The sequence below is a fragment of the Cherax quadricarinatus genome, chromosome 75 (genome assembly GCF_038502225.1).
Source record: "Cherax quadricarinatus isolate ZL_2023a chromosome 75, ASM3850222v1, whole genome shotgun sequence".
NCBI classification, from domain to species: Eukaryota; Metazoa; Arthropoda; class Malacostraca; order Decapoda; family Parastacidae; genus Cherax; species Cherax quadricarinatus.
Genome location: NC_091366.1, coordinates 13,530,966 through 13,557,566, shown reverse-complemented (window position 1 = coordinate 13,557,566; position 26,601 = coordinate 13,530,966). Strand labels below are relative to the sequence as shown.

Sequence of the window (26,601 nt, the reverse complement as noted above, 5' to 3'; positions counted from 1 at the left end):
CTCTCATTCTCATGCCATTGCAGTGTACACAGATGGCTCTAAGTCTTCTGATGGCGTAGGATTCGCAGCAGTGTTTCCGGACAGCGTCGTACGAGGGCATTTACTATCTTCGGCTAGTATTTTTACTGCTGAATTGTATGCCATTCTTGCAGCACTTATCCGTATTGCATCTATGCCTGTATCATCATTTGTGGTTGTCTCAGATTCCCTTAATGCTTTACAGGCTATACAGAAATTTGATACACCTCACCCCTTAGTCCTCCGTATCCAACTTTGGCTACGCTGCATCTCTACCAAGCATAAAGACATTGTTTTTTGTTGGGTCCCTGGTTATTTTGACGTACAGAGCAATGAACAGGCAGACACTGCTGCGCGGTCAGCAGTTTCATGTAGAGGTGTTCCATTTATGGACTATTTTGCTACAATAGCTACCCACCTTCACACCCATTGGCAACAACGTTGGTCTTCTCTACTCGGTAACAAACTTCAGTCTATTAAACCAAGTATAGGTTACTGGCCATCTTCTTGTCACCAGTGTCGAGGTTGGAAGACTACTCTCTCCCGTCTTCGCATTGGCCATACTCATGGATATCTCATGGAGAGGCGCCCTGCTCCTTTCTGTGAGAATTGTCAAGTTCCATTATCGGTCAGCCACATTCTGTTAGACTGCCCACTTTATCAACGAGCACGCAGAATTTACCTCCGATGTTGTCTTCGTTCCGATGCTCTGTCTTTACCTTCCCTTCTCACTGATGGACCCACCTTTCATCCAGACTCTCTCATTGACTTTTTGACAACTGACTTCACAAACTCTGATGATACCTTCAGCCCTTTCTACCTCAATCTCTTGTTACCCTCTGCCCCCGCACTATCACCTGCCCCGCTGTTTTCTGTAACCTACTGGTCATCCCTACCCTGCAGCACTGTATAGCTCTTGTGGCTTAGCACTTTTTTTTTATTATAATAATTCATGCCAGTACACCAGCAATCCAAGTTAGCAACTTCACTTCTGCTGAGCCACCTCGGTGGACAAAAGAGAGGGCGGCTGGACACTCGCCATAAAGCATACCTCCTTTGGCCATTGCCCCCCAGAATCCTAAAGGCAGCTGCCAGAGATACACCCAAAGCCACCCCCTGGGAGACCAGAAAGAGATCAGGACATCCCCAGGTGATCCAGATTCCATGGCAAACTACACTACCACCAAGGGCCTCAACGGAATGGGATAGACCAAGGTACCCATCCCCCTACCTAGGAACTAGAATGCCTGTGGGGAGACTCCCAAAGACCAAAAGAAGGGGATAGGAGGTGAAAAGGGGAATGGGATACAGAAGAGGGGATTGGGGGGTAATTAGGTTTGGTCTGAGGAAGACCAAAAGGTCTAATTCTTCAGACCAAGAGCCTCTTCACCATGCCAAGGAGCTCCCCTTGAAGAGGCATTACTGATAATCCAAAAATGGGTGGGTGTATTTAGACTTTCTGAGGAAGGGAAAGAGGTTGATCCCTAAGCTTAAAAGCCCTTTATTAGCACCAATTATTATAATCAAGGGGGAAGCGCTAAACCCAGAGGATTATACAGCGCCTGGGGGGGGGGATGTGGAAGGCATTCAGGCTTAATTTCCTCTTCAAGGGGGGCTCCTTGGCGTGGTGAAGAGGCTCTTGGTCTGAGGAATTAGACCTATCGGTCTTCTTCCTCAGACCGAACCTAATTACCCCCCAATCTCCCCTCCCCTATCCCATCCTCCCCATCCTCCCCTTTTTCCTTTCCTCCTCCTCCTCCCCACTCCTCCCTTTTGCCCTTCCTCTTTTTGTCCTTTGGGATTTCTCCCACAGGCACGCTAGTTCCTAGGTAGAGGAAAGGACACCGGGGTCGATCCCATTCCGTTGAGGTTTCTTGGCGGTGGCGTAGTTTGCCGTGGAATCTGGATTGCCTAGGGATGTCCCGATCCCTCTCCGGTATCCCGGAGTAGCTTTGGGTGTCTTTTGGGCGACGGGTGTATCTCTGGAAGCCACCTTTCGGATTCCGGGGGTGGTGGCTGAAGGAGGTATGCTTTGTGGCGGATATCTGGCCGCCCTCTCTTTTGTCCACCGAGGTAGCTCGGCAGATGTGAGGTTGCTATCCCAGATTGCTGGTTTACTGGCATGAAGGGTAGGGTATGGCACGGGTTCCATGCTGCATCTGCGCTACTAGCGGTGTCGAGTCCTCTTGGGCGCGGAGGGAGATTTCTGGCCCTTTCATTCCTCCTAGGAACTATCCCTCCCAGGTCCCCCCTTTTTTTTTCTTTTTTTTATTTTTATTTTCTTTTCTTCTTTCTTTTTTTTTCTTAAAAACAAAAAGAAAGAAGTAACCTAACCATGGCAGCCCTAGTCCATGAACCTTTTACCCCCGGGCCCCTTCTTGATACCGCACCCCGTTCTGACCCCGCCTCGTCTTTGGACCACTCTTCAGACATTCCTCATGCCTCTGTACCTATTGCCGGTGCTGTTTCCTCACCTGCTTCAGGTACTGAGGCCTCGACTGACTCCTTCAATTTATCAGACCTTCGCTCTCCTCTGACTATGCTTCCGGCCTCTCCCTCTACGGTGCGGCAATTTTCAAATCGCCGACCCGTTCCACGTCGGACCAACTCTGGTCCCACGCCTAAACGTCAACGACAATTACCTGCTGATGATACTTCTCCACCTTCACCTTCTCGTTCTTCTCAGAAAAGATCGACACGTCCTTCACTACCTTTCCACGCTCAGTTTCAGACTGAACAGTGGACTAAATTCTTCACTTTACGACCAACTTCCTCTACTGCCTATCTTTCTGACCATAGTATTGGCAAGGCACTCCTACGCCATGTTGGTAAAGATATTTCCATGCTCTTAAGAGCGGTACGCGCATCATTACCGTACAGAATGCTACCCAGGCTCGTGAGCTCTCTCGTCTTTCCCATATAGATACTGTTCCTGTCACCCTTGAAAAACATCATTCCCTCAATTCTTGTAGTGGTACCGTTATTCTGCCCCATACCATAGTTCAACAAAATTTCCAGACATGTGGCACCGACATTCTAGAACAGCTGGAACTCCAAGATCTCCCAATCCTCAAGGTAGACACTTACGTTCTTCCTGCCCGTGGGCGGAGACGATACCCTAGCAATGTGGCTCGTTTAACTTTTGACAGCCGAGAACTCCCATCCTCAGTTTATATAGCAGGACATCGGTTACAAGTTCGAAAGGTGATCCCTACACCACAACAGTGTAGAAATTGCTGGCGATTTGGCCATCCAGCGAAATATTGCAGATCTATCGCCGAATGCCCAGTCTGTGGTGCCGATGACCATTCTAATACGTCTTGCAATCGATCTCCCTCTTGCCTTAACTGTCATGAGGCTCACCCTTCGTACTCTCGCCGTTGTCAGGTCTATTTAAACGAGCGGGAAATCCGTTACCTCAAAGAGACAGAAGGTCTCCCTTATGCCATGGCAGTTTCTCATCTCCGCCTCCAAGGGAGACTCCCACGTGTTTCTTATTCCCGTGTTTCAAAACGTCCCCCCACTTCTGGTATCCCATCTTCTACACCCACCTCTGTGGTTACCTCTCCCATAATCACTCCTGTATCTAATCCTTTTGCTGTCCTCGGCTCAGACGTCCCTACTTCAACGCCTCAGTCTAATCTCGCTTCTTCGAGTTCTCTCTTACAAGCCTCAGTATCGACGAGACCTCGTACGACACCTCTTCCCAATCGTCCCTCTACTTCTCAAAAGTCAAAAAAAGGTCCGGTAACACCTCCTACCCATCTTCCACCTCCTCATTTTACCCTCCCTGTCTCTGTCCCTAGTTCTTCCCCTCTCACTGGCTCAGTTACAAGTGCAGAGGTTCACCCTCCTCCTCGTAATGTACCTTCCTCCCCTGTTCCCTCCCAAGTTTCTTCCTCTTCTGCCACCTCCCAGGTTCCTGTCTCTTCTGTCCCCTGCCACGCTTCTCCAGTTCCCTCCACCCTTTCGCCCCCCCCTACCTTGGTACAGTCCAATACAGTTCCAATCTTTACTCATCCTCCCCCTACCATTCCCAATATTGTCTCCCATACGACATCTCTGAATTCTGAAACACTTGAAGCAATCTCTGAATATATTGCAGAGACCAAACCATCAATGGACACTGATCCACCTTCCGCTCTTTCTCTCTCCTCTGCTCCATCTGCGCAACTCCTTTCTTCACAGCGCACCGTTCCTTCGCTGCTTGAACATTTTCCACTGCCTCCGCATGTGGACTTTTCTAACCCTCCTAGTCCGTAGGAACCCTTACCTGCGGATTTCAAGTATCTTTATCATTGCCATTCATGGCCTTTTTACAGTGGAATATACGTGGCCTCAGGGGTAATCGGGGTGAGCTTCAGATGTTACTCTCCCAGTTTGCCCCTGTTGGTGTTTGCTTACAGGAACCAAAATTACACTCTGCTGTTATTTCTCACATCTCAGGCTATAATTTATTGTATTCTTCAGATCCTTTTCCTGATGGGACCTTTAATGAAAGTGCCCTTCTTCTCCGCACTGATATTCCGTACCATCAGCTATTTGTTCATACTTCGCTGCATTACACAGCAGCCCGTATCCACTTACATAGGTGGTATACGCTCTGTTCTTTATATCTCTCTCCTTCTCGGGCATTATCTATTCCGGATTTTGCCTTCCTTGTTTCGTCATTACCGCCACCAATTCTGTTACTTGGTGATTTTAATGCCCACCATTTCCTCTGGGGAGGGTCTCACTGTGATTCCCGTGGAATTCAGTTAGAGGCTTTTCTTGCCACCCACCCCCTCCATGTTTTAAATACAGGTACTCACACCCATTTTGATCCTCGCACTCATACTCTCTCTTGCATCGATCTCTCAGTTTGCTCTTCCTCCGCCGCATTAGACTTTACTTGGTCTGTTCTCCCGGACTTACATGACAGTGATCATTTCCCAATCATTCTTACTTCCCCTTCATATTCGCCACCTCTTCGCACCCCACGCTGGCAATTTAATCGGGCAAATTGGAACCTTTACTCACACCTGACTGTTTTTAAAGAGGTTCCTTCTTCGTCCTCCATCGATGAGCTTTTACACCTATTCTCATCCTCCGTTTTCACCGCAGCTTCTCATTCTATACCCCAAACTTCGAGCAGGCATTCTCAGAAATGCGTGCCTTGGTGGTCTCCTGCTTGTGCTCGTGCAGTACGTTTGAAACGCGCTGCATGGGGCAGGTACCGGTACAATAGAACCACAGAGCGACTCCTTGATTTTAAACAGAAGCGTGCGATCGCTCGCCGTGTCATCCGTGACGCTAAACGCACTTGCTGGCGAGATTATGTCTCCACCATCACCTCTGCTTCCTCTATGAGTGCAGTCTGGAAAAAAGTACGAAAACTGAGTGGTAAATATTCTCCTGACCCGGCTCCTGTTCTGCGGGTTGCCGGTGTTGATATAGCAAACCCACTAGATGTTGCCAATGAAATTGGCAATCATCTGGTCCGTATTTCTCAGGGACTCCATCTATGCCCCTCATTTCTTTCCTCAAAGTCTGCCAGAGAGTTAGCACCCTTGGACTTTTCTTCTCTCAGAGAAGAACAGTATAATGTGCCTTTTACACTTCAAGAACTGGAGGCAACACTCTCAGCTTGTCGATCATCGGCAGCTGGGCCCGACGACATTCATATTCGTATGCTACAACATTTACATCAGTCAGCCCTTGCAGTCCTATTACGCCTTTACAATCTTATTTGGTCACAAGGAGTTCTTCCACAGCTGTGGAAATCCGCCATTGTTCTCCCTTTCCGCAAACCAGGCACTACGGGACATGAAACCTCCCACTATCGTCCCATTGCTCTTACCAGTGCAGTTTGCAAAGTAATGGAACGTCTAGTAAATAGACGTTTAGTGTGGTATTTAGAGACACACAACAGTCTCTCCACTCGTCAATATGGCTTTCGTAAGGGACGTTCTACCATAGACCCCTTACTGCGCTTGGATACGTATGTTCGTAATGCCTTTGCGAATAACCACTCAGTTATTGCCATATTTTTTGATCTTGAGAAGGCATATGACACAACTTGGAGGTATAATATTTTAGCCCAAGCCCACTCCTTAGGCCTTCGAGGCAATCTACCATCCTTCCTTAAGAACTTTTTAACTGACAGGCATTTCCGTGTTCGGGTTAATAATGTGCTCTCCCCGGACTTTATCCAAGCTGAAGGTGTCCCCCAGGGATGTGTTCTGAGCACAACACTTTTTCTCCTTGCTATTAATGATTTGGCCTCTAGTCTTCCATCAAATATTTGGTCATCACTCTATGTTGATGACTTCGCTATTGCCTGTGCAGGCGCTGACTGTCACCTCCTTACAGTTTCTCTCCAGCATGCAGTCGACCGTGTTTCCAATTGGGCCACCACACATGGGTTTAAATTTTCCAGCACTAAAACCCACCAAATCACTTTCACTAGACGCTCTGTCATCTCTGATCATCCTTTGTACCTCTATGGCTCACGTATCCCTGAACGTGATACAGTCAAGTTTCTGGGCCTCCTCTTTGATCGTAGGTTATCCTGGAAACCTCACATTACCTCTCTGAAGGCAACTTGTCACAGCCGGCTGAACCTTCTTAAAACCCTTGCTCATCTTTCGTGGGGAGCTGATCGTCGAACCCTCCTTCACCTACATTCCACCCTTATTTTATCGAAACTTGATTATGGTGACCAGATCTATTCAGCGGCATCTCCTGCTACTCTCTCTAGCCTTAACCCCATTCATCACCAAGGATTACGTTTATGCCTTGGTGCTTTTCGCTCTTCCCCTGTCGAAAGCCTCTATGCAGAAGCGAACGTTCCATCCTTATCCGATCGCCGTGATGCCCATTGCCTGCGCTACTATGTACGCTCTCATGATCTCCGCACTCCTTCCATTTATAGAATGGTCACTGATATTAGTAGACATTCTTTATTTGTTCGCCGCCCCTGCTTACTCCGTCCCTTCTCTCTTCGCCTTCATTCGCTCTTGTCTTCTCTTCAACTACCACCTTTCTATGTACATGTAGCATCACACTTTTCCCTACCCCCCTGGGAAGTTCCAGCTGTTCGAGTCTGTTCTTTCTCCCTCCCTTGCTCGAAAGCCCAACTGTCTACGGTCGCTTCCCGCTCTCTTTTTCTTGACCACTTTCACTCTCATTCTCATGCCATTGCTGTGTACACAGATGGCTCTAAGTCTTCTGACGGCGTAGGATTCGCAGCAGTGTTTCCGGACAGCGTCGTACAAGGGCATTTACTATCTTCAGCTAGTATTTTTACTGCTGAATTATATGCCATCCTTACAGCACTTATCCGTATTGCATCTATGCCTGTGTCATCATTTGTGGTTGTCTCAGACTCCCTTAGTGCTTTACAGGCTATACAAAAATTTGATACACCTCACCCCTTAGTCCTCCGTATCCAACTTTGGCTACGCCGCATCTTTACTAAGCATAAAGATATTGTTTTTTGTTGGGTCCCTGGTCATGTTGACGTACAGGGCAATGAACAGGCAGACACTGCTGCGCGGTCAGCAGTACATGACCTACCAGTTTCTTATAGAGGTATTCCATGTACGGACTATTTTGCTGTAATATCTTCCCACCTTCACACCCGTTGGCAACAACGTTGGTCTACTATGCTCGGCAACAAACTTCAGTCTATTAAACCGAGTATAGGTTACTGGCCGTCTTCTTATCACCAGTGTCGAGGTTGGGAGACTACTCTCTCCCGTCTTCGCATTGGCCATACTCGTCTTACTCATGGATATCTCATGGAGAGGCGTCTTGCTCCTCTCTGTGAGAATTGCCAAGCTCCATTATCAGTCAGCCACATTCTGTTGGACTGCCCACTTTATCAACGAGCACGCAGAATTTACCTCTGTCGTCGTCTTCGCCCCGCTGCTCTCTCTTTACCTTCCCTTCTCGCTGATGGACCCACCTTTCATCCGGACTCTCTCATTGACTTTTTGACAACGACTGACTTACTCCACAAATTTTGATACTTTCAGCCCTTTCTACTTGTATCTCTTGCTACCCTCTACCCCCGTACTATCCCCTGCCCCGCTGTTTTCTGTACCCTGCTGATCATCCCCCCTCCCTTCTGCCATCCAATTCCCTTGCTTCCTTCCCTACCCTGCAGCGCTGTATAGCCCTTGTGGCTTAGCGCTTCTTTTTGATTATAATAATAATAATCAGGCTTAATTCGGGGAACTGGAGCACAAATCCAATTCCCTGAATCAAGAGCCCCTCACCAACATCAAGGAACCTTCCTTGAGGGGTTATTAGCACCAAGCTTTGATTAAGGTTAGGGCTAGAGTAAATTATTATATTTATGGGCAAGCACTAAACCCATAGGGGTCATACAGTGCCTGGGAGGCATTTAGGTTCAATCCAAATAAGGGGAGGGCAAGTCCAATTCCTTGGATTAAGAGCCCCTCACTGGCATCAAAGAGCCTCCCTTGAGGGACTAGAATAAAACATTTAGAAAATGTTATATCCCATACTTTTGTTGCCTACCATTTCACTTCAAATATTTGTCAATTTCACAATCAGGCTCACTGAAAAACTAAATTATCACCATTCTTTAATACTTTCCACAGAAAGCTTATAAATCTTGATAAACATATACAGTACTATATACATTAAAAAATTTAAACACTTGTGTTATGAGCCAAGTGCCACACACCTGGAAGTTGTGATATTTTCTGCAACCTTAATGGAAAACTGAAGAAAAATACAAAGTAAGCTTTCATAGTAACTGTTTTGCTGTGGACAGTTGTATCAAGTCACTGACCACTTCAAAACTGTCATAATGAAGCTCACTCCTGCACGTCTCTTCAATATCAGCAGGAATATACCTTTATAGCCACTGAGGAAACACTTGGAATGTAGCTATATATATATATAGCAACAATTTTAATTTCCACTGCATACATATGATACACACTACTACTACACAAACTAAAATTTGGATAGCTATCATACACAACACTGATTAACAGTTCTTATTTATCATATCTACATATAAATTATACAAGATATACCAGCTACACTAGCTACCATGTTAATGTAGAACTATGTACACCACTGAAAACTGCAGCTAAACAGACTTAATAAAAATTAGGGCAAGTTGTTCCAACCTTATACTAACACTGAGGAACCTGTAACATGTGACAGGACCAGTATCAACTTTTATGAAAACTAATTTCACCCAAAATATTTTCTTAAAATGTTCAACTGGCAATGTAAAGTTTTCTAGATGAATTTCTTTAAATTGCCTAAAGCAGCAGGCAATTAGAAGTTCAATATACTGCTAGAGATGAGCACTATATAGTTTAAGAAATAGTTCAGGTCATGGTTTCACTATGACCCATACAGGTTTAGCACTCAAGCTGATATTAGTGCTTGAATTTATTATATTTTTATTTATGGTTTCACATGGCAAACAAGTATCATCAACTATTGTTTTTTTCCCTGATAATCTCTGTGGAATGACTTAATAATCACCAGCTAATATTAAAATTCTTACATTTATGCAAGCTATAAAAGTACAAGGCAGGAAATTCATACACTATCAATATATACCACTCAGGGAAGGTTCCTTGATGTTGGTGAGGGGCTCTTGATTTAGGGAGTTGGATCTGTGCTCCAGTTCCCCGAATTAAGCCTGAATGCCTTCCATATCCCCCCCCAGGCGCTGTATAATCCTATGGGTTTAGCGCTTCCCCTTGATTATAATAATAATAAATTTTGTTTACACAACATCCTACCTTTAAATTTTAAATGATAAAGAACTTATTGCTAAAAATGAAAGCTGATTACAATAGCAATATATTTATATTTCATTAAGAAAAAGCATTTCCATAAATACTTCAAGTTTTATTTTACCTGTAAACTTGAAAATACTAAAATTAAATTTTGAAAAAAAAAAAATAAAAAAAATAAAAAGATATTTTAGAGAATGTGGATGTAGTTGTCAATCTTAGCTCTGTGCTTCTGAGCAATACACTCAGCAATCCAAACAATGTTCCGGCACTCTTGTTCCTTTAGTTTGAGATATGCATAGAAGACGCCAAAATGAAACTGATGCAGGAAAGAATTAACATTCAACTTTACTTCATGCTCAAAGAACTTGTCCTCCAGAGTCTTCTCTCCAGGGTTGCTGCCGGCTCCCTCAAACAGTGCACGGTACTCCTTTAGTGAAATGAACAACATTAAACCATTAATATTTCATAAATATCTAAGTTTAAAAAAGTTATGGCTTCCTGAGCTATAACTTTATGTAATGCAAGTAAAAAGTTAGCAGTGCAATTGTCATATCAAAGCTCTCTACTACACTGCAAATTCTTGCCTTTTATTTATTTATTTAATAATTTGAATATACAGAGGTACAAAAAAATACAGGTAAGAGCAGCATGCCAAAGCCACTTGTATGCATAGCATTACGGGCTGGCTTAAAATTAACTTAAGATTAACTAAGCAATGATGTAATCAGTGATAAAACATTATTGTAAACAGATAACAATGAAGCACAAATGAGTATTACAAAGACAGGTCATATGGTTGCATGTATTGCTGTACATTCAGTAGAATGGAGTATTCTGTTAGGTAGTGTATTTAAAAAATAACTTCAATCAATTCAAATTGTGGCTCTAGTGATAATGTCTGATGTCTTCTTTCAACACACCGGCCGTATCCCACCGAGGCAGGGTGGCCCAAAAGAAAAAACGAAAGTTTCTCCTTTTACATTTAGTAATATATACAGGAGAAAGGGTTAGTAGCCCCTTGCTCCTGGGATTTTAGTCGCCTCTTACAACACGCATTGCTTACGGAGGAAGAATTCTGTTCCACTTCCCCATGGAGGCAAGAGGAAATAAACAAGAACTAGTAAGAAAATAGAAGAAACCCAGAGGGGTGTGTGTATATATATGCTTGTACATGTATGTGTAGTGTGACCTAAGTGTAAGTAGAGGTAGCAAGATGTACCTGAAACCTTGCATGTTTATGAGACAGAAAAATGGACACCAGCAATACTATCATGTAAAACAATTACAGGCTTTCGTTTTACACTCACTTGGCAGAACAGTAGTACCTCCCTGGGCGGTTGCTGTCTACTAACCTACTACCTATAAATGTCTGATGTATCCTTACTTATTACTCAATTTTTTTTTTTCAACACGTCGGCCGTCTCCCACCGAAGTATTAAATGTGAATATTTTAAAAGTTCACAAAATATCAAATGCACCTGCTTGTCTGTGTACATTTTAGTTTACTCATGCATGTTATGTGCAGACCCATTCAACTTCTCTGAACATTGTCCTAAGATGTTGCATGGTTGAACCAAGATAATTTCACAATACTAAACAACTGCTGAGTGTTAAGAAATAGTTAATGCACTTAGTTCCTTTTCAAGGCTGGGTTGAATTTAGGCTTGACAACTGCCATCAAATAACTTCAGAATCTGGGCAACATCCAACATAACAAACATGCAAGGTCAACTTTGAAAAAGGAAGAATGTATATATTGTACATGTACTTGAATCAGCATCTCCCAATATGGAATGAAAAATAAGCAGAAGGTAAACAGAAAAGGGGAGGGAAGTAACTAGTCAGAAAGCAGAGATTAAAAGGACATGATAAAGAAATATGACTAATGAAAATATCAGCTTGAACAGTTAATGGTTGTAGGGTTATAAAAACAAGTAAGGTAACAGACAATGAGTATCTCAAGTTTTGTAATGAAGGAGCATTACTCTTCACACAGGCTTTTGACAAGACAAACGAAAAGCACATCAACACATCCCTGGTGGACAAAATCAAGCTGGGAAGGAATAGTTACTGATGATTAACCCTTTCAGGGTCTGTGCCATAGATCTACGGCTTTACGTTCAGGGTCCAAACCGTAGATCTACGCCATGAGCTCAGCTCACTCTGATAAACTGAGTGGTAAATTTGGGCCTAGATATGAGAGAATACATCTGTGTGGTATGTGTGCACCACATAAAACAAATCCTGCAGCACACAGTGTATGAGAGAAAAAAACTGACCGTGATTTTTTTATTAAAACAGAGTTTTTCGTATGTTTTTTATAGTTGTATTTGTGATTTCTTGGTCTCATTTGATAGAATGGAAGACATATTACAGAAATAGAGATGATTTTGATTGGTTTTAGCACTGGAAATGGCTTGAAACTGAGCTCAAAGTAGCAGAAATGTTAAATTTTTGCCGATGTTCAAGAGTAAACAAACGACCTCACACGTCTAATACACGCCAGCTGGTGGGTCTAATATACATTCACAAATGTGGTGATATTTATACAATTATTACAATATTGCATAACAGTAAATCTTCTATTTTTTGGTTTGAATAAAAATGCATTATGTGAATAAAAAATAAAAATGGAATTCATTTGTGAAGCCTCAAAACCTAACTAATGAACAGAGGAAATGTTAGTTTAGTTCCAGGAATACCTACATTGTTTATTCTGGACCCTATTTTGAAATTGGAATATTTTGAACTTTGTGTTAAATTGGCCAAATTACCAATTTCCGATCACTTTATTTTGTAGTTGAAACGGTTGACTTGGCGATTTCTTGTGCTCAGTCGATAGAATAGAAGTAATACTAGTGAAATAGCTAAGAATTTACTCGACTGGAGTAATGTACTTGGCCTAAAATGGGAGTCAAAGTCGGCAAAATCGCCGATTCGTAAATATCGCTGACACATCAAAATTCGCGAGAGCATAATTTCGTAAATTTTCCATCAAATTTCGTACTTTTTGTTTTAATACCTTCAGAAAAAGATTCTCTACCATCTCATAAGAAAAAACAATTTTTTTTTTTTAAATTCTTGGACCCTGGTGCACACTTTGAAATTTGGCTTCTGGACCCTGAAAGGGTTAAGCCTTTCAGGGTCCGTTTCGTAGTTCTACAGCTTTGAGTTGTGGGTCCAAACTGTAGAACCATGCCAACATTATAGCAGCCTCAAATTTAGCTCGAGAAGGCTGGTAGGCCTACATCTAAGACAATGGGTCTGCGTGGTCAGTGTGCGCAGTATACAAAAAATCTGGGTGCCTGCATGGCATTGTGGGAACGCCACCAAAGTAGCTTTGTTCACCATGCCTGGCGGCAAGGAAGCTCTCACTCCCCAGGCGAATTCTGACTCTCCTCTTCCCAAGTTATAATTCTAAGACTGATGGAAGTGGATATCAAGAGGAATTCTATGGTACAATGGTACCATATGGTACAGTGTACAGGAACCCTAATGGAAATAAGTGTGCCTTTTTGGGTTATCCTACATTCTCCAAACATATGCTGCTATTTATGATAATCTATGTAACTGTATTTGTGTATATCTGAATAAACTTATGCCACATGTGCTTGAGTAAGTTTATTCAGGTGTGCACAAATACAGTTACATAGATTATCATACATAGCAGCATATGTATAAAATCCCAGGATAACCCAAAAAAAGTCAGGGAGACTTATTTCCAAAGGGATCCATGTATCTGTACCATATGGTGCCCTGTACAATACGCTACCCTGCACCATATGGTACCCAGCACCATATGATACCCTGTAACATATGGTCAGTAGGTGGTGTTGGTGCAAGACACTAGCCCAGACAGAGTGGGACCCAAGCCCCTGACTCAGCAGTTTCCAAGACAAAGCGCTTCATCATCCACCTCTAGCAACATGTCCAGTGGCTGTACATATGTAAATATATAATAGAACATTACTAATATATAACATTTTTGCATATTTTTTTGTAAATAATTATTGTAAATGAAATAATGATGAAAATATTAGTGCAGTTATTGTGCTGAATACAACAGTACCATATAGTACCACATGTTACAATGGCACCATATGGCACAATGTACCATATGGTACTATATAGTACCATTGTATTCAACACAATAACCACACTAATATTTTCATCATTATTTTGTTTACAATAAACTTGTTTACAAGTTTTGTAAGCAATATAATGATAAATTAGTGCTGTTATTGTGTTGAATACAATGAGTGTACAATTATACATTTTATTGGTCTCACAGGCCACAAAAGTTACTGTAAAAAAATATTAGAAAAGAAAAGAAAAAAGTAACAAAAACAAAATAAAATAATGAGACTTTACGGAAGTAGCGGATGTTGCCGCCACCAGGTCACTGAGGGTCAACTTCACGCCTCGTTATCTCGGCAACTACTGATCGAAATTTTTTTTTATTTCCTACAGAAACTTATCTTTAATTCTGTAATAATAATAATTTTTTTTTTTTTTCAAAAAAATTCTTGGACCCTGGCACACCCTCTGAGATTTGACCTCTGGACCCTGAAAGGGTTAATACAACCGAGCTCCATAAGTTTTGATAGAATCAAAGCCATTTGAGGATGAAGATCTATCAACCTTTACCCCAAGATATGACAGTTTTAAGAAAATTCAGTCTGCCAGCATAGGTCTCAGGAATATCACAATTTCCATAGCATGACTCATGAAATTGTAATGACACGAGTTTTGAGACTCTCTGACCGCGGGTTCAATCCCGGCCGGGGTATGGTTTTTTTCCATAGCATCCTACAAAGTCCTTTCAAGTGTCTTAATGCTAATGAAGAGTTCTTGATTCAAGAAACAGAAGCTACCCTCCTCTTCCTTGTATCAAACTATACCTTATTTTTCATTTCCCAGGTACCTGATGACCCCTAAAGATTTAGCACTTTTCCATTAACCCTCTCACTCTCCATTAACCCTCTCACTCTCCATTAACCCTCTCACTGTCCAGATCCTGGATCTGAAAGTTGTTCACACTGTCCAAGAATTTTCAAAAAATAATTTTTTTTTTCTTATGAAATGGAAGAGATTCTTTTTCTGAAGATAATAAAACATAAAGTACAAAATTTGATGGAAAATTGACAAAATTACACTTTTGTGAATTTTGCTGTCAAGTGATATTTACGCATCGGTGATTTTACCCACTGTGAGACCTAGGTTAGGCAATTATATTGTTCCAGTCAACCAAATTCTTAGCTACTCTGCTAGTATGTCTTCCATTTTATCGAATGAGCAGAAGAAATTGAATAATCAAGTAAAGGAGAGCCCCGCTCTATGGTGTTTTGCTAATACAGGACTTCAAATTACGACCAAAATTCATCATACAGCTTCCTTCCTGAGTTGCTATTATGGCATCCATGTGCCACTGTTTGCATCCTCCGTGAGCTCCACGTCTCTATTATTATTTTTTTTTATTATCACACCGGCCGATTCCCACCAAGGCAGGGTGGCCCGAAAAAGAAAAACTTTCACCATCATTCACTCCATCACTGTCTTGCCAGAAGGGTGCTTTACACTACAGTTTTTAAACTGCAACATTAACACCCCTCCTTCAGAGTGCAGGCACTGTACTTCCCATCTCCAGGACTCAAGTCCGGCCTGCCGGTTTCCCTGAATCCCTTCATAAATGTTACTTTGCTCACACTCCAACAGCACGTCAAGTATTAAAAACCATTTGTCTCCATTCACTCCTATCAAACACGCTCAAGCATGCCTGCTGGAAGTCCAAGCCCCTCGCACACAAAACCTCCTTTACCCCCTCCCTCCAACCCTTCCTAGGCCGACCCCTACCCCGCCTTCCTTCCACTACAGACTGATACACTCTTGAAGTCATTCTGTTTCGCTCCATTCTCTCTACATGTCCGAACCACCTCAACAACCCTTCCTCAGCCCTCTGGACAACAGTTTTGGTAATCCCGCACCTCCTCCTAACTTCCAAACTACGAATTCTCTGCATTATATTCACACCACACATTGCCCTCAGACATGACATCTCCACTGCCTCCAGCCTTCTCCTCGCTGCAACATTCATCACCCACGCTTCACACCCATATAAGAGCGTTGGTAAAACTATACTCTCATACATTCCCCTCTTTGCCTCCAAGGACAAAGTTCTTTGTCTCCACAGACTCCTAAGTGCACCCCTCACTCTTTTTCCCTCATCAATTCTATGATTCACCTCATCTTTCATAGACCCATCCGCTGACACGTCCACTCCCAAATATCTCTATTATGTCTGGAAATTTTCCAAAATTTCAGGTGTTTTAAAATTATTGCATATTATACATTTTTTTTTTTCAACAAGTCGGCTGTCTCCCACCGAGGCAGGGTGACCCAAAAAAGAAAGAAAATCCCCAAAAAGAAAATACTTTCATCATCATTCAACACTTTCACCACACTCACACATTATCACTGTTTTTGCAGAGGTGCTCAGAATACATCAGTTTAGAAGTATACACATATAAAGATACACAACATATCCCTTCAAACTGCCAATTATACATACACTGATAATTATACATGTACTTACGTGTACAGTACCTGTACCTAAATTAACTTATACACTGTGCTCGGATGAAGGTACACATTAAAATCACAGTGTCTCACTAGTCTTGAAGATGCCATATAATAATAATAATAATATTTTTTTTTTTTTTTTCAACAAGTCGGCCGTCTCCCACCGAGGCAGGGTGACCCAAAAAAAGAAAGAAAATCCCCAAAAAGAAAATACTTTCATCATCATTCAACACTTTCACCACACTCGCACATTATCACTGTTTTTGCAGAGGTGCTCAGAATACAACAGTCTAGAAGCATACACACATAAAGATACACAACATATCCCCCCAAACTGCCAATATCCCAAACCCCTCCTTTAAAGTGCAGGCATTGTACTTCCCATTTCCAGGACTCAAGTCCGACTATATGAAAATAACCGGTTTCCCTGAATCCCTTCACTAAATATTACCCTGCTCACACTCCAACAGATCGTCAGGTCCCAAGTACCATTCGTCTCCATTCACTCCTATCTAACACGCTCACGCACGCTTGCTGGAAGTCCAAGCCCCTTACCCACAAAACCTCCTTTACCCCCTCTCTCCAACCCTTTCGAGGACGACCCCTACCCCGCCTTCCTTCCCCTATAGATTTATATGCTTTCCATGTCATTCTACTTTGATCCATTCTCTCTAAATAATAATATAATAATAATAATAATAATAATAATAATAATAATAATAATAAAATATAATAATAATAATAATAATAATAAAATATAATAATAATAATAATAATAATAATAATAATAATAATAATAATAGCTTTGGAGTGCTTTAAATGTCATATATTACATGTAGGTGTGGCAGCAGGAGAGCTACCACACCTTTCTACAATAAATACTCACCTCTCACCCTACATTAAGACTACAAATATTTTAAGGTAAGTAATGGGTGTACTGTATGTATGTGCATTTCATCACCCTGGGGCACTAACCCTTTGAATGTCAAGACCCCTGCTTGCAAACTTGCTCATATTGTTGAAGAATTTAAAAAAAAAATCTTATAAAATGACAGAGAATCTTTTTCTGAGGGTAATGAAACAAAAAGTTCAAAGTTTGATAGAAAATTCATGGAATTACGCTCTTGCGAAGTTAGTAGTCTCGCCGATATTTATGCATCAGTGATTTTGCCCACTTTGAGCCCTATTTTTGGGCAAATTCCTTTGTTCCACTTGACCAAATTCATGGCTACTTCACTAGAACTCCCTCTTATTCTATCAATTGAAGAAATGGCCTATTTACCTTTTTTTTTTATTAACACATTGGCCATTTCCCACCAAGGTCAGGTGGCCCAAAAAAGAAACTTTCATCACCATTCACTTCTTCACTGTCTTGCCAGAGGTGTTCTTACACTACAGTTATAAAACTGCAAGATTAACACCCCTCCTTCAGTGTCAACACTGTACAGTGGACCCCCAGTTAATGACATTAATACATTCCAGAGAGCTTGTCTAGCAGATTCTATCGTTATCCAAATTAATTTTCCCCATAAGAAATAATGGAAATCCAATTAATCCGTTCCAGACACCCAAAAGTATTAAACAAAATTTTTTTACATGAAATATACATTTCCCTACACAGAAAACAATGAAACATGCAGAATAAACAATATTAAAATTACACTTACCTTTACTGAAGATTTATTGATGAGTGATGAGACAGGAGGAGGAGAGAGGATGGAGGTGTATTATTGTTTGGAAGGCGAATCCCCTTCCATAAGGACTTTAGGTACCAAGTCCTTTTCTGGGATTACCTCCCTTCTTTGTTTTTTAATGCCAATAGGACCAGCTTGAGTCATTGGACCTTTGTCACACCAAAAATCTGTCCAGAGAGCTGTTTCTGGCATCTAAGATTTCCCTAAAATGGGACACAACATTGTCATTGTAAAAGTCACTAGCACGGCTTGCAACAGCTGTGTCAGGGTGATGTTCATCCATAAATGCTTGGACTTTTGTCCACATTGTACAATGTCCTTAATCGCTGAAGAAGGCAACTTCCTCCATCTCTCTCTTCCCTCCTCTGAAGGAAATTCCTGAGCTGTGGTCTGTTGCTGTTGCACCTCAAGCTCTTGCAGCTCTGTAGTGGTTAGCTCTTCATCGTCATTCTCCACCAACTTTTCCACATCCTCGCCACTAACCTCCAACTTCCTCAATACCACAATAGATTCCACAACTGGTATAGGCTCCTCAAGGTTAGCCCCAAACCCTTCAAAATCCTTCTCTTGTACACATTCTGGCCACAATTTTCTCCAAGCAGAATTCAAAGTCATGCAAGTCACTCCCTCCCAAGCCTTACCTATAAGGTTTATGCAACTGAGGATACTGAAGTGATCTTTTCAGAACTCTCTTAGGGTCAATTCAGTGTCTGAGGTCACTTCAAAGCACTTTTAAAACACTGCTTTGGTGTACAGTTTTTGAAATTTGAAATGACCTACTGGAGAGGAGTGGTGTTAGAAGGCAAAAGCTTGACTTTTATGAAACTAAACTCCCCCACAATTTGCTCTTCCAAGTCTGAAGGATGAGCAGGAGCATGTCTAATACCAGGAGGCACTTTAGTTCCAATTTATTTTCCAGGGGATATTTTTTCACACTGGGGCCAAACACATCATAGAACCAATTGAGGAAAATGTCCCTAGTGACATTTTCCTCAATTTAGGCTTGACAACACTTTTTTTTTTTTAATACTCTGGGAGTTTCAGAGTGATACACTAGCAAAGGCTTCACTTTGCAATCCCCACTAGCATTACTACAAATCATGAGAGTCAGCCTGTCTTTCATAGACTTGTGTCCTAGGAGTGCCTTTTCCTCCTAAGTAATGTAGGTCCTGTTTGGCATTTTCTTCCAAAACAGACCTGTTTTGTCACCTTTGATATACCTTTGAAGAATTTCGAGAGTATATCTACTCTCAGCCCGGCCACGGGCCAGGCTTGTCTGGTGCTCGCCTGGTCAACCAGGCCCAGGTACAACTGAACACTTGTTGGAGTTTGAATTGTTCAGCCTTTATGTACCCCTTAAAGTCCTGCACATATTTTTCAGATGCTTTTTTGTCAGAACTGGTAGCCTCACCATGCTTCATCACACTGTATATGCCACTACGATTCTTAAATCTCTCAAACCAACCTTTGCTGGCCTTAAATTCACCAATATGAGCACTAGTTCCAGGCATTTCTTAATTAGATCATGCAACTGCCTTGTCTTTTCACACACAACTGACTGAGAAACACTATCTCCTGATAATTGTTTCTCGATAAATTAGACACATGTGCAACTCTTGGGTATCTTTATTGAGGAAACGTTTCGCCACACAGTGGCTTCATCAGTCCATACAAAGGAGAAACTTGAAGAAAAGGAGGAAAACGAGGTAATCAGTCCCTCAACCTTGAGTCGATGTGGTCAGTCCGTCAATCTTGAATAGAATACGGCATACGTGCGGAGAAGGAGCTTATAAACCGTAGGCAGGAGAGGTGCAGCAGTCATAGGCGGTGTCACATTTGTTCAATGTGGAGGTAGGTCGTGCCCAAGAATTAGGCCAGCGAAGAATTCCCAAGTATTAAGATCCCAAGAAGTTGCAGTGTCTGACAGGTTTGTAGATGAACGGTTCTCTGAACCATTCATCTACAAACCTGTCAGACACTGCAACTTCTTGGGATCTTAATACTTGGGAATTCTTCGCTTGCCTAATTCTTGGGCACGACCTACCTCCACATTGAACAAATGTGACACAGCCTATGACTGCTGCACCTCTCCTGCCTACGGTTTATAAGCTCCTTCTCTGCACGTATGCCGTATTCTATTCAAGAATGATGGACTGACTACATCGACTCAAGGTTGAGGGACTGATTACTTCATTCTCCTCCTGCTCTTCAAGTTTATCCTTTGTATGGACTGATGAAGCCACTGTGTGGCGAAGCGTTTCCTCAATAAAGATACCCAAGAGTTGCACATGTGTCTAATTTATCAACATGTTGGTTCTCTGAACCATTCATCTACAATTGTTTCTCATTGATCCACACCAACAACAGTCTCTCCACATCTTTGAATATTTGTGATCTCTGTCTCTGTTTTGTAAGCACATTTGCACCTTTTGCAACAACAGTTTCCTTGATTGCCTTTTTGTTGGCCATGATAGTAGCAATGATTGTATGGGGTTTGTTATACAACCTGGCCAGCTCGGAGACATGCACTCCACTTTCATATTTTGAGATGATCTCTTTCTTGAATTCAATAGTATTTCTCACCCTCTTTACCACAGGGCTGGCAATAGAAGCTTTCTTTGGGCCCATGGTGGCTTATTTAGCAGTTACAAGCACTAAAAACAATGGAATAATACAAAATGTATTGCATGTACACGTGGCATTGTCTTCACTGGCTTGTAAACAATGGCACACTGGCTGTACATGGAGTGGCAGGGCCGCTCACGGTGCACGAACACGTTCGGGACGAATAATTTTAACCGAGTTCTTTGTCGTTAACTGAGCCAATATTTTGACGCAAAAACGTGTCATCCGATTTTTACGTATCTGATGATGTCGTTAACTGAGGGTCCACTGTACTTCCCATCTCTAGGACTCAAATCCAGCCTGCCAGTTTCCCTGAATCCCTTCATAAATGTTATCTTGTTCACATTCCAACAGCACGTCATGTCCTAAAAACCATTTGTCTCCATTCGTTCCTATCTAACACTCATGCATGCCTGCTGGAAGTTCAAACCCCTCACACACGAAACCTCCTTTACCCCCTCCCTCCAACCTTTCCTAGGCTGACCCCTACTCCGCCTTCCCTCCACTACAGATTTATACACTCTCGAAGTCATGTTATTTCTTTCCATCCTCTCTACACGTCCAAACCACCTCAACGACCCCTCCTCAGCCCCCTGGATAATAGGTTTGGTAATCCCGCACCTCCTAATTTCCAAACTATGAATTCTCTGCATTTTATTCACACCACATATTGCCCCCAGACTTGACATATCCAATGCCTCCAGCCTTCTCCTTGTTGCAACATTCACCACCCATGTTTCACACTCGTATGAGAGTGTTAGTATAACTATACTTTCATACATTCCCCTCTGCTTCCATGGACAAAGTTTTTGTCTTCACAGACTCTTAAGTGCACCACTCACCTTTTTCCCCTCATCAATTCTATGATACACCTCATCTTTCCCATATTTCTTCTTATTCAGGTCACCCTGCCTTGGTGGGAAATGGCCAATGTATTACTAACAATAAACAAAACAGGACTGTGCTAAGAACACCCTTGTGGAATGCCTTTGCTTAAGGTCCGATGAAAATCTTTTTTTGATCTGGACACAAATGTGGCCAAAATAATGAACCTGGGATAACTTAGTGATATTTCTGAGTAACAAAAAAGTCTAAGGTAGTAGGTTGGTAGACAGCAACCACCCAGGGAAGTACTACCGTCCTGCCAGATGACTGTGAAACAAAAAACCTGTAACTGTTTTGCATGATGGTAGGATTGCTGGTTTCTTTTTCTGTCTCATAAACACGCTAAGATAACAGGGATATCTTGCTACTCCTACTTACACTTTGGTCACACTTCACAGACACGCACATGCATATATATATATACATACATCTAGGTTTTTCTCCTTTTTCTAAATAGCTCTTGTTCTTTTTTATTTCTTCTATTGTCCATGGGGAAGTGGAAAAGAATCTTTCCTCCGTAAGCCATGCGTGTCGTATGAGGCGACTAAAATGCCGGGAGCAATGGGCTAGTAACCCCTTCTCCTGTATACAATTACTAAAAAAGAGAAGAAGAAAAACTTTATAAAACTGGGTTGCTTAAATGTGCGTGGATGTAGTGCGGATGACAAGAAACAGATGATTGCTGATGTTATGAATGAAAAGAAGTTGGATGTCCTGGCCCTAAGCGAAACAAAGCTGAAGGGGGTAGGAGAGTTTCAGTGGGGGGAAATAAATGGGATTAAATCTGGAGTATCTGAGAGAGTTAGAGCAAAGGAAGGGGTAGCAGTAATGTTAAATGATCAGTTATGGAAGGAGAAAAGAGAATATGAATGTGTAAACTCAAGAATTATGTGGATTAAAGTAAAGGTTGGATGCGAGAAGTGGGTCATAATAAGCGTGTATGCACCTGGAGAAGAGAGGAATGCAGAGGAGAGAGAGAGATTTTGGGAGATGTTAAGTGAATGTATAGGAGCCTTTGAACCAAGTGAGAGAGTAATTGTGGTAGGGGACTTGAATGCTAAAGTAGGAGAAACTTTTAGAGAGGGTGTGGTAGGTAAGTTTGGGGTGCCAGGTGTAAATGATAATGGGAGCCCTTTGATTGAACTTTGTATAGAAAGGGGTTTAGTTATAGGTAATACATATTTTAAGAAAAAGAGGATAAATAAGTATACACGATATGATGTAGGGCGAAATGACAGTAGTTTGTTGGATTATGTATTGGTAGATAAAAGACTGTTGAGTAGACTTCAGGATGTACATGTTTATAGAGGGGCCACAGATATATCAGATCACTTTCTAGTTGTAGCTACACTGGGAGTAAAAGGTAGATGGGATACAAGGAGAATAGAAGCATCAGGGAAGAGAGAGGTGAAGGTTTATAAACTAAAAGAGGAGGCAGTTAGGGTAAGATATAAACAGCTATTGGAGGATAGATGGGCTAATGAGAGCATAGGCAATGGGGTCGAAGAGGTATGGGGTAGGTTTAAAAATGTAGTGTTAGAGTGTTCAGCAGAAGTTTGTGGTTACAGGAAAGTGGGTGCAGGAGGGAAGAGGAGCGATTGGTGGAATGATGATGTAAAGAGAGTAGTAAGGGAGAAAAAGTTAGCATATGAGAAGTTTTTACAAAGTAGAAGTGATGCAAGGAGGGAAGAGTATATGGAGAAAAAGAGAGAGGTTAAGAGAGTGGTGAAGCAATGTAAAAAGAGAGCAAATGAGAGAGTGGGTGAGATGTTATCAACAAATTTTGTTGAAAATAAGAAAAAGTTTTGGAGTGAGATTAACAAGTTAAGAAAGCCTAGAGAACAAATTGATTTGTCAGTTAAAAATAGGAGAGGAGAGTTATTAAATGGAGAGTTAGAGGTATTGGGAAGATGGAAGGAATATTTTGAGGAATTGTTAAATGTTGATGAAGATAGGGAAGCTGTGATTTCGTGTATAGGGCAAGGAGGAATAACATCTTGTAGGAGTGAGGAAGAGCCAGTTGTGAGTGTGGGGGAAGTTCGTGAGGCAGTAGGTAAAATGAAAGGGGGTAAGGCAGCCGGGATTGATGGGATAAAGATAGAAATGTTAAAAGCAGGTGGGGATATAGTTTTGGAGTGGTTGGTGCAATTATTTAATAAATGTATGGAAGAGGGTAAGGTACCTAGGGATTGGCAGAGAGCATGCATAGTTCCTTTGTATAAAGGCAAAGGGGATAAAAGAGAGTGCAAAAATTATAGGGGGATAAGTCTGTTGAGTGTACCTGGTAAAGTGTATGGTAGAGTTATAATTGAAAGAATTAAGAGTAAGACGGAGAATAGGATAGCAGATGAACAAGGAGGCTTTAGGAAAGGTAGGGGGTGTGTGGACCAGGTGTTTACAGTGAAACATATAAGTGAACAGTATTTAGATAAGGCTAAAGAGGTCTTTGTGGCATTTATGGATTTGGAAAAGGCGTATGACAGGGTGGATAGGGGGGCAATGTGGCAGATGTTGCAAGTGTATGGTGTAGGAGGTAGGTTACTGAAAGCAGTGAAGAGTTTTTACGAGGATAGTGAGGCTCAAGTTAGAGTATGTAGGAAAGAGGGAAATTTTTTCCCAGTAAAAGTAGGCCTTAGACAAGGATGTGTGATGTCACCGTGGTTGTTTAATATATTTATAGATGGGGTTGTAAGAGAAGTAAATGCGAGGGTCTTGGCAAGAGGCGTGGAGTTAAAAGATAAAGAATCACACACAAAGTGGGAGTTGTCACAGCTGCTCTTTGCTGATGACACTGTGCTCTTGGGAGATTCTGAAGAGAAGTTGCAGAGATTGGTGGATGAATTTGGTAGGGTGTGCAAAAGAAGAAAATTAAAGGTGAATACAGGAAAGAGTAAGGTTATGAGGATAACAAAAAGATTAGGTGATGAAAGATTGAATATCAGATTGGAGGGAGAGAGTATGGAGGAGGTGAACGTATTCAGATATTTGGGAGTGGACGTGTCAGCGGATGGGTCTATGAAAGATGAGGTGAATCATAGAATTGATGAGGGAAAAAGAGTGAGTGGTGCACTTAGGAGTCTGTGGAGACAAAGAACTTTGTCCTTGGAGGCAAAGAGGGGAATGTATGAGAGTATAGTTTTACCAACGCTCTTATATGGGTGTGAAGCGTGGGTGATGAATGTTGCAGCGAGGAGAAGGCTGGAGGCAGTGGAGATGTCATGTCTGAGGGCAATGTGTGGTGTGAATATAATGCAGAGAATTCGTAGTTTGGAAGTTAGGAGGAGGTGCGGGATTACCAAAACTGTTGTCCAGAGGGCTGAGGAAGGGTTGTTGAGGTGGTTCGGACATGTAGAGAGAATGGAGCGAAACAGAATGACTTCAAGAGTGTATCAGTCTGTAGTGGAAGGAAGGCGGGGTAGGGGTCGGCCTAGGAAGGGTTGGAGGGAGGGGGTAAAGGAGGTTTTGTGTGCGAGGGGCTTGGACTTCCAGCAGGCATGCGTGAGCGTGTTTGATAGGAGTGAATGGAGACAAATGGTTTTTAATACTTGACGTGCTGTTGGAGTGTGAGCAAAGTAACATTTATGAAGGGATTCAGGGAAACCGGCAGGCCGGACTTGAGTCCTGGAGATGGGAAGTACAGTGCCTGCACTCTGAAGGAGGGGTGTTAATGTTGCAGTTTAAAAACTGTAGTGTAAAGCACCCTTCTGGCAAGACAGTGATGGAGTGAATGATGGTGAAAGTTTTTCTTTTTCGGGCCACCCTGCCTTGGTGGGAATCGGCCGGTGTGATAATAAAATAAAAAAGTCTAAGCAATGGAAGACTGGATATCAGATGGTGTGTCTTCTTAATATTGTATAACAATACACAACTCAGACCACAGTTATGCAGGTGTCTACATCATACTGTGGAACAGCTGACAAGATGTACATGGAAGTGACCTCCACAGCCTACAGATCAGGTTGTAAGAACACTGAAAACTGCTCTATCTGCATGCATAATACAATCCAACAGAATGAAGGAGCTTTCAGTTAGCTAAATCTTTAGCCCATCCTTTGCATAAAAGGATCACTGACAGGATTTGTCCTGCTGTGCCCCTATCTCACTCCACACCCTTGCTGTGACTTCACTCACCCAGCCACACACCTAACCACACTGTACTTGTCCATCCACATGTACTGATTGAAGAAACCTGTTCTACAGGGGCAACTGAATAAAGTTTCTCTCTACAAAATGTATCTACAATTTCCAATATGAAACTCAATAAAATCTAAGGAAAGTGCATCCAGAGTGATGCCAGAGTCTAGGAAAACTGGAGATATGATGGAATAATGCAAAAGCTAGGTCAATCAAGGAAGGAAAGGCCATAATATATAATCAAAATATAAAAATCCAAAACAGAAAATGTAGACAAGTATACACTAAACAGGAATGTAACAAGAGCAAGATTACATGGCTTAAAATTACACATCAATGGGAGCCACAGTTATAAAAAATAACATTTCTTCAACATATCACAGAACACTCACTAATAACCTACAGAGACAAACTCTCCAGATTAATTGGTCTGTATATTTTGATCCCCTTCTGGGATCCTCTTCAGCAGAATGGGGAGGGTATGAGCCCATGGAAAGCAAGTCCTAAAACTCACAAGCCAGTGTGCTAACCACAAATGGTAAACAAAAAGTGGAATGATCAAATAACATTGCAAGATTCAAGACAAAGAGCTAGTGCCCCTCCTAACAACTCAAATAGGCATTTACACACACAGTGTACAGTAGAATTACGGTTTTCGTCTTTAATTCGTTCCAGAGAGTCTGACAAAAACCGAATTCAACGAAAACTGAACCAATACTGTATTTCCTATATGAAAATGTAAATCCAATTAATCCGTTCCAGACACCTAAAAATATTAACAAAAATACATTTTATAGAGAATAACTATAGTTTTACATACAGAAAACAATGAGAAATAAATATAAGCACTAATGAAATGGATAAATCACTTTTACCTTTACTGAAGACGT

At 41.9% G+C, this 26,601-nt stretch overlaps 1 protein-coding gene across 1 annotated transcript in view; it reads right to left on the bottom strand.

Moving 5' to 3' along the window:
* Nucleotides 1-8,598: 8,598 nt before the first annotated feature.
* The window catches only part of VhaAC39-1 (V-type proton ATPase subunit VhaAC39-1), a 36,988-nt gene continuing 18,985 nt past the window's right edge, over nt 8,599-26,601 (bottom strand). The window contains exon 7 of the mRNA XM_053780898.2: nt 8,599-10,221. Within this exon, the coding sequence (XP_053636873.2) occupies nt 9,982-10,221 (240 nt within the window). The 3' untranslated portion in view covers nt 8,599-9,981. The remainder of the gene's footprint in view (nt 10,222-26,601) is intronic.